Source organism: Sinocyclocheilus grahami, unplaced genomic scaffold (genome assembly GCF_001515645.1).
Source record: "Sinocyclocheilus grahami isolate Dianchi unplaced genomic scaffold, SAMN03320097.WGS_v1.1 scaffold165.1, whole genome shotgun sequence".
In the NCBI taxonomy this organism is placed as follows: domain Eukaryota; kingdom Metazoa; phylum Chordata; class Actinopteri; order Cypriniformes; family Cyprinidae; genus Sinocyclocheilus; species Sinocyclocheilus grahami.
Genome location: NW_015505344.1, coordinates 340,149 through 349,607, shown reverse-complemented (window position 1 = coordinate 349,607; position 9,459 = coordinate 340,149). Strand labels below are relative to the sequence as shown.

The 9,459-nt window shown below is 37.0% G+C and overlaps 2 protein-coding genes across 2 annotated transcripts in view; both read right to left on the bottom strand.

Annotated features, from left to right (window-relative positions):
* Window positions 1–2,601: 2,601 nt before the first annotated feature.
* On the bottom strand, window positions 2,602–4,391 carry LOC107593154 (membrane protein FAM174-like). The gene is made up of 2 exons (XM_016282760.1): window positions 4,146–4,391; window positions 2,602–2,734 (listed from the first exon to the last, which is right to left on the bottom strand). The coding sequence occupies exons 1-2, from the start codon at window positions 4,220–4,222 to the stop codon at window positions 2,602–2,604; spliced, it is 210 nt and encodes a 69-aa protein (XP_016138246.1). The 5' UTR covers window positions 4,223–4,391.
* Window positions 4,392–4,718: 327 nt separating this feature from the next.
* LOC107593132 (polypyrimidine tract-binding protein 1-like) overlaps window positions 4,719–9,459 on the bottom strand; it is an 18,948-nt gene continuing 14,207 nt past the window's right edge. The window contains exons 9-12 of the mRNA XM_016282733.1: window positions 7,603–7,636; window positions 6,727–6,819; window positions 4,884–5,100; window positions 4,719–4,800 (exon numbers count right to left, since the gene is read on the bottom strand). Of these exons, the coding sequence (XP_016138219.1) occupies window positions 4,719–4,800; window positions 4,884–5,100; window positions 6,727–6,819; window positions 7,603–7,636 (426 nt within the window). The remainder of the gene's footprint in view (window positions 4,801–4,883; window positions 5,101–6,726; window positions 6,820–7,602; window positions 7,637–9,459) is intronic.

Here is a 9,459-nt window from a genome sequence, read left to right as displayed (position 1 = left end):
ATATTCTAAAACTAAAACTTAGCAGAGCCCGACTGACACTGATGTACTCTGCAGAGGTGAACTGTGGCGAGGGGCTCCTTTAGAGTGACAGCTGCCGCTGATATTCCCTGATTCTATTACATTTTATTGAATGTCTGACGGTGTTGACAAAAAGTGGGGACACAACTTTAAAATCTTATGAGACATGCATGTGTCATTAAAAAACAACCTTGCTTTGATAGGAGATATTATTAAGTGTTGCTTTTGATAACAAGCTCTTTTTCATCATTACAATTTTTTTAATCCATTTTATTGCATATGAATGATTGAACCCTTCTCTGTGGACACACTGTTTTAGTTGTGTTTAAGAAACACAGATTTGGTATAATAATGAGAAAATTAAACTGAAGGTGATAATTGTGTTAAATACATTCTATTATTAATCCCTCATGACATTTAAAATTGAAAATATTTTTATTTTTAAACCTAATAGCAGTTACCCTTGCTGGACCTGTTTTGTCCCATGTCTCAAGAATGATAGTCATACCCAGGATTAACTGTTAACCCGCGGGTAAACCATGGGCTGCCTGAAAGTTAAACAATATACAGCATAACCCTAGATTCCATCTGGGTTTTAGAAAGACCCAGGGTTAACAGTTTCGGGTGTGAAATGGCTATTGACTAAATGAAAAATTAAAACTGTGTACAAATATGGGCTAGCCAATATACTGTTTATTAAACCTTAAACACTAGTAATTAAATTTAAGAATATAGCACAAAATGACTCTTGCCAGCCACATTGCAATAATTTTCTCACTGTATATAAGCCTTAAACTCATTTACTGAGTGAATTCTTTACAGAGAGTGTTGTATTTACTTTCCTGTTGTTTGCCATATCTGTTTATGTCAAATCTGGACAATGTGTGCAATGAAACTGACCAGGAATTCATGCTAAACTGAAGCCCTGTGTGGAAATCACTGAGCCAAGAGCGTGACGTATCTGATGATGGGTCACTACACTTTGTGATGGAAGAGAAAAAAATCTGTTGATCTGTAAGAAGTCCGTAAAATACTGTAAAATAAAAATCAGCTGATTAACTTCAGTATGCTAAATCACCATTGATCCTTACTTGCTTTAGGGGCATTTCTTAAATCTATTACATCATGTTTTTCATGATGTCTACATCATGTTTTATGTAAAAGGCAAAAGTGAATCAAAAAATGAACAAGGATGAAAATAGAGAAGATAATTTAATTACAAAAGAGCCCAAATCACATCCAATCAAATGCAATTAAAAAGGGGGAATGAATGAAAGGCACACTTCGGGAATCATTGAAATTATGTACATTAAATATTGATACAGTGATACTTCATGCATTTCTTGACAGTATTTGACAGCATCAATAATCAGCGAATGTATTTCAAGAATACCATGTCATCAACGCTGTCATACACACCCCTTAAATGTTCAAGTTGTAAATCTGAGAATGCTGATATTTGATCCACATACCTCAAGATGGCTTGTGGTTTTCACAGCACATTAAAACTGTTACCATTACACAATGCAGAATCACACACATTGTATAAAAAAAAAAATGCAGGTTGAGACTCACAAAACCTCAGTTAACATGCTGAGCAACATTAAACGCAGAAGCACATCTACATTTGGAACCAACATTGCATGGGAATGTTTAGTCTCTAAAAACGTAATTCCTTTTATTTATGCAAAAACATCTTGAAATGGTACACTGATGAGTGGTCAGGAGTGACGCCAAGTCATAAAATACCATGTTTTGCTGTTGTAGTTTCTAAACCCTAAAAATCAAAGTGCATCTCTTACATATGCTGGTATTTGGCAGAATCACTTATTCCATAATTCACATCTTTACAGTCCCAGTATAGTAATGAAAGAAAGACACAAACAAAAGATAAGAACAAAAGCAAGGATATTTGGGAAAAAAAACATAATATCTATCATAAATTGACAGTACACCTAAAAAATGACAAATTTGGATAGTCCAAATAATATAATGGTCCCCTTAATTAGCAAACAACTTTCAGGCTTTTCAGCGTTGGTGGATTGAAAATGAGGGCCAATCTTTTACAATATTAATTATTAACACACGTCAACTCAGACAAGAGTTTCAAACCCCTAAGAATTATGCATAAAGAACTTTGGCACAAAACACAGTTTTGACCTTCTGCCACAACAAAATGTATGACCTTCCAAGAAATGTCCAAGAAGATCTATTTGGTCATATCAGTTTAAAATATATCTAGTTTAAACCTACACATTCCACTTAATCGTGGAAAAAGGCATCCAAGCATTGTGACTAGATCCTCTCATGGTTGTAGAAAATGACAACAAAATCATTCAACAACCATTTTGGTGGAAATAATGGGATTGTCTTCATCATATAATATTTCTGGCAGTATCAAACACACCCAGACACTCATCTGTTGAAAGAAGCAGAAAAGAAAAGCTGTTAAAAAGCAGGTCAGACAAGATACTATCTGAGGTATTGATTTCAAACATCACAGTCCAAAGTCTGAAGCTGAGCAGAGAACGAGCGTTATTTATGTCAATATTTGAAGATCTGGTAGGATAATCTAGTGTTCGACTACCTTCTAAAAGATTTGGCTTCATAAACAGTGGTATCGTCCTCGTCGCTTTCTAGGTGGGCCATTTCCATTGTGTCGTCATAGTTTGACAGGAGCCCGTATTTCTTTCTCTTAACACCGGTTTTCTTCAGACTGGAATGAGAGCACAAATCAGAGACAATATACACTTGAAGAAACAAACTAAAAATACAATTAATCTATTCACCTCCTTATTTATACATTTATCAGCAAATTATGACTTAAATGTCAGCCCCTAAAGTAAACACATTGTTCTTGTAATTGTAAGTAACAGTTAGGGTGACCAAATGTCCTTTTTCCCTGAAATGTTTTGGCTGGGATCTTTAAATTGGGTAAAATATCCAGGGTTTGCCTTTGTTTTCCTATTGTTTACATACTTGCTGAAGGTAATGACTCGTGGGGTGCGAGAAGGCTAGATCGATATTGAACGGTCAAAGCAATAAGCATACATATGATGTATGAGGACCATAAAGACTACATCAATAGGAAAACAAAGACAAAACCTGGACAAGTACTGTAAAAAGAGAACATATGGCCACCCTAGTAATAGTCGATTAACTCGATTGCTGACTCTGCTGGTCATGTGACACACATCGATGCCCATGACGGGGCGACCCGCTCCACGTAGAATAAAACAGCGTTTTAAACAAGGTTGATGACTCTACAATCATGTTAAAGGGGTCATATGATGCGTTTTCCATTTTTCCTTTCTCTTTGGAGTGTTACAAGCTCTTGGTGCATAAAGAAGATCTGTAAAGTTGCAAAGACTAAAGTCTCAAATCCAAAGAGATATTCTTTATAAAAGTTCAGAGTCAGCCACACCTACCTAAAACGGCTCGTTCTAACACGCCCCCACATACCTACGTCACTATGTGGGAAGATTTGCATAACGCCGCCCAAATGTTCACGCAAAGAAAGAAGGCGTAACTTTTATTCTCGCTGTAGTTTTGTTGTTGCCGCCGCCATGTCATGAAGACGCTGTGTGTTTTTAAGTGAAACTACTTTGTTTGGTCTTCCAAAAGAGGATGATATCCGCTTCGTCATGCCTGGAGTTGATCCGTGCTGGTCGCTGAGGAAATACTACAACTTTGCGCTGTGGATCGCCGGATCGGCTTTCACCATGGACGAAGCGGAGTCCAGCCCGGGGTCGTCACATGTCCTTCCGGACGCTCCTTCGTCGAAATCGCCAGCCGCGCAGTTCTCAAGCCCGCGCCTCTGCTCACTCAAGCCCTCCGAGACCGATGAGCTTTGTAACAATCAACGCGTTTCAGAAAGGCGGGTCATAGAGGAGAAACAATAATGTACAGTATGTGGAAAATAATGTGTTTTTTTCCCCTTAAACCGCATAAACATTTCATTACACCAAATACTGTTCTTTTTAGCAGCATCATATGACCCCTTTAAGTGAGTGTACGTCCCCACCTATCACTGTCTAAGTATAAGCATCATCTACAATGAACATACTGTCAAGGTAAGAACACTTTTAATACAAAACCTCACTTGACATGATTTCCAGATGACTTACCGGACAGCTCTCACTAAGAAATACAGAACTCCGATGGACGTGATCCCGATCAGAACATACAGAGCTCTGTTTATCATCGCGCCGTCCAGATCGAAGCCCGCGTTTGAGTTGGTGGTGGTGGCGGCGTTTCTCTGAGACTCTTCTGTAACGATACTGATGCTGGAAGTGCTCTTGAGAGCGGGGGGTTTAGTGGTGGTGGTAATTTTGCTCGTGTCATCGGCGAAAGAAACAGCCCACAAAGTCAAAACCAGACAATTATTCAATGATACATTTTCTGTAAAATTCTGTAAAATAAAATAAAAATCTGTATTGAATTTTATACACACACACACACACAATACAGAAATTAATAAACAATTAAAACACACACACAAAAAAAGAATGCTATAAGCGAAATGTGCACCAATGTTTTAAACACACACACACACACACACACACACACACACACACACACACACACACACACACACATTATCAGTTACTGGCTGTGATTCCACTACTAGTATCAATCATTTTAAATTATGTTATACTGCATAAAGGTCACAGTATGATAATGCAACAAACTGCACACACTTACTGAAAGAACTTGAAGTTCTTGACAAGATCACCATTGCTAGCAAAGAGCATCTTGAGGTCATCTTCAACAACCGAGGGTCTGAAACAGAGACACAGTTATACGGGAGATATTTGGGTTTTTCAATTAATAGAAAAACAAGACACTGATGTATATAAACTCACGGGATGTTAGACAGGTGCAGGGTAGATGAGGGAGGAAAGATGTTGGAGTAGTTTTTGGAGCCTGGCTTCTTGAAGCGATGGAGAGGAGAGCTGCTGTAGTCTTTGGTGAGACCCTGGTCCTCATGTCCCTCCCGTGGCATCTGGACAGTCGTGTGTTTGGACAGCGTGATGCGCAGGGGCCTGCCATAAAACTTTTGCCCGTTTAGATGGCTCATTGCTGAAATACGAATGTATACATATAGAAATAAATAAATACTAAACTACAAGTGTATCAGTGTGCATCATTCTGCACCCTAGTTTCCTGTAACATCAATCAGTATAACACAGCATGCCCTCTGGTTTCCTTTGTTTGTTCATTGTGAATCATTGTTGTAGTGGTTAAAAAAAAAAGGGGGAAAAAAAGGAGAGTACAATCTAATCATGAAATGAGACTGAAGACATTACTACACTTCCAATAAGCGAATATAGTGAGTAGCCCATTATTGCAGTGTCAATTGGCATCAGTGACATTTTTTGAAAGAAATTAATACTTTTATTCAGCAAGGATGCAAAAAAATGACAGTGAAGACTTTTTTTTTAAAAATCGTTCCAAATAAAGAAAATAAATGTTGCTTTTTTGAACTTTCTATTCAATAATCCTGAAAAAATGTAAGCAGCACAATTTTCAACATTGTTCATAAATGTTAAAAAATATTATATAATGATAATAATTATTATTATATATCATTATTATATATAGTGACACTGAAGACTTTTAAAATAAATTACATAAATGATTATAATTTTTTAATATTAATACAGAAAACAGTTGTTTTATATTGTAGTGATATTTAATAATATTGCTGTCTTACTACATTTTTAATCAAATAAATGCAGCCTTGGTAAGCATAAGAGACTTATTTTAAAGGGGTCATTTAATGCTACATGCACTTTTACAAGTTGTTTGAACTGAAATGTGTGTTGGCAGTGTGTGTACACAACCACCCTGTAATGATAAAAATCCTCCACCCAGTGGTTTTTTCTTAATCTACTAAAATCTTTCCCCCTTTCTCAAATCGAGCTGATCTCAGATGCCTGTCTGTGTGATGTCACACAGACAGGCCCCTCCCACGATAGTTTGATTGACAGTAGTGTTTCAGCACAGACTGGACTGGCGTCTTAGACCCGCCCTGAGTGAGCTGTCATCAGTCCGCCATTGTTTCACCGCCGGAGCAGATGTAGACAAGAATGACTCCTAAGCGATTGAGGTGTTCTGTTGTTGGATGTAATAATGAACAGCAGTCGCCATTTACTCCTGACATCTGAGCCGCTGAAGATGCAGTGGATTATGTATGTTTTTGAAGAGAATGTGTCCCCGAGCTACATAAATGCGTCTATGTTCGCGCGAATCATTCGTGATCCAGCTTCACCTACAGAAGAAGTTTTTTAACAAATCTTTGCATATCGCCTTTCCTAATAATGTGCTAATTAGCAAGTTTCACGATGAATGCGGATAAAGTAAACAGTCCCTCACAGAGCGGCTCGGAAGAAAGGGGCGGGGTCAACAGAGCTCATTAACATTTAAAGGAAAATGCTACAAAACAGCTTGCTCTGAAAAGAGCTGTTTTTGACAGAGTAAAAAAATTGTTTTTTACCCTACCATTGAGAAATTTTAACCAAACTATGTTACAGACTTTTCATTAAGACCCTAAATAATCATATCAACTTGTGGACAATGGGCATCCGATGACCCCTTTAAAAACATTGTAAAAATGAATACTGGCACAAACTCTTAAATGGTGGTGTATATATAAATTGTCCACTCCTTCTGCAAGCAAATTGTAATAATTTTAAGGCTGTTTACCAAGCTGAGCTTGTGTCCCATCAGACATCTGAATGAGAGCATTCTCCTTCTTATTGAACATAATTTTCACTCTCAATACATCCCCATATACACCTACAAAGAGAAACAGTATGATGTCAGATACAAATATGCAGTACGTTATGATCAGACACACCTCATCAAAACCAGCCTGAGCTATCAAACAACTTCAGTTCACAATCAAGATACTCCATTATATCACATGCTCTTCAAGGTACAAAATATATTTATATATATATATATATATATATATATATAAATAAAATTATTACTAGTGTCTAACTAGGGTTTATTCAAGCGAAAAAGGAACTTGCTTCAAGAAAAAAAAAAATCTTAGTTTAGAAAAAAAAAATTGTTAAGAGGAGAGTTCAAAAAGTTCAGAAAACTGCAACATGTGTTTATCGATCTCCTGAGGAACAGATTCAATGGACTGACTGAAATAAGAATCGAAGGATAAAAAGTTGAGCGGATGAAAATGTTTTTAATCCAAAAAAGGATGAACTTATAAAACAGCAGGAGTCTTGACTATTAACCAAGTATTTTAAACCGCTTTTCTCCACAGACATGCAATAAAAAAGGTAAAAGAGGAACAGTTTTCAAAAAGCATGCAACATTTTAAAAGGCGCCAATTTGCTTTGTTCCGTCATTAAAAAGCTGCAGCCTTCCATCTGTGTTCAAAGGAAGTGCCACAGTCCAGGGAAAGCGGCAGCTTTTCATGACGCGTCTCATCTCACCACACCAGAAAACAAGAGAGGCACTCAAAGAATCGGGCCTCACAGATGCCTTGTGAGGAAATCAAATCAAATTAAAAGACCAGAACAAACGAGTGACAAAAAAAGATGCTAAAGGATGACATACCGAAGAGAATAAAGAGGCAGTGGGGCGTAACTCTCTTTAAAGGACAGCAGAAGGGGGCAGCGGAGGAGGAAGAGACAGGTAAAGATCGGAGGCAGAGTGGAGGTTCAACATATCCGAGGCAGCGAGGCAGTTCCACGGGAAATGGCGAAAAACGATGGTTGGATCATGAAGATGGTTAATGGATTGGGAGCGGAGAGAGAGGGGCGGGAGTGGGGGGATAGAAGAGAGAGAGATTTGTGTTTGTGTATTTAAAGACATGTTGGGTGTGTGTTTGTGTGTGATTGTGGGATGATGTTGAATTGTGTAATTGTTCGTACAGATCAGAAGTGTAGAGAGACATATGGTGCGTGCAGCCAGATGGCAAAGGAGAACGAGGTTTCAAAACAAAAAAAATAGCAATGGGATGAGGGGAACGGGGAGGGAGAGAAATAGGAGGAAAAAAAGGAGGTAAAAAAACAAGGTCAGTATACATAAAGAAATACAAAATATAGTGCTAAAGTTAACAAAGAAACTTCACCAGCATAACAAGCTAATCTTTAGCAATTAGTTACTGTAGTAAACAATGACCTCATGTCAAAGTGTAAACGCACTTTCTGATGGTCTGTTTTACAAAGCAATACAAATAAAAGAACAGATTTTCTTAACAGACCAACAGAAAATGCAATTTGGCTATTTGGAGGAGATGAGTGGAATGTGAAGTAAAGCAGCAACATATTCAAATGGAAGCAACAAGAAGAATAAAGCTCAACTGAATGGCATAATTTTATGCGAAACCTGAGGATGTTAGAGGAAGAAATGACACAACGCACTGTAGAGGGGGTGAGGACACTTGAGTGAATAAAGAGGCGCAGCTTCGGTTAATGGACTCTAAGCAACGGGCTTTTTGTCCCGTGCATTGCAATTACTGAGGGACAATAGATCATATATGCACTAAATTTAGAGGAACATTCAGCAGTACTGCAGAAGTAACAACATCAGTCAATAATATACATTGTACTGTTAATGTGACTAAACTGGCTACATGCCATTGTTTTAATTTTTTAACATTTTAATATATAATGTACTTTTTCTTCAAAAATAATGTTTTTGCACAGGGGTTAAAGCAAAAAAAAATCCTGAGCCTGAACTTTTTTCCGGGGGCAGGCAGCACATGCAAAGCATGCAATGACTGTGGCAACTTTAACATTTGAAAGGATACTTTGGCAAAGTTATTGCTTTCCTTAATCAAACTGTTTTTTTTTCATGAATATATGGTTGACCTGAAGAATGAAAGCTATATCATACACTTGGAAAATTATGAGCTATATCACCACTTATCGACACTAGGGGTGTGACAATACACTTAGCTCACCAGATGAGACAAAATACAGATACTTGGTTCACTAGAATGAGAATGTTTTAATACTATTTTTAAGAAATTTTCAATGACAAAATAATTGTCTTTTAATTACAAAAAGTAAAACAATGCAATTGTATTTTGAAATATTTGAACCAATCTAGGGCTGTAACTAATGATTATTTTGGTAATAAAGTAATCTACTGATTATTTTGACAACTGAGTAATCTGATATTTTTTAGTAACAAACAGACCCAAGTGAAAACCAGGCTTTAGTATGACTATTTATATATAAACTAACGATGAGGCAATAATAATTGGCTCAAATAAAGTATCAAAACCAAGAAATTACATGATTGTATTGAACAACACTGTTAAAATACATAATGTAATATGCCTATACATAATATGAACATAACCAACTTAAGTACATTATGTATTATTATAAATACCTGCAGAGAGTGCCAATGGCCTGGTGACGTTTCACTTTACAGCGTGATTAAACGATGTTTAAATCCATT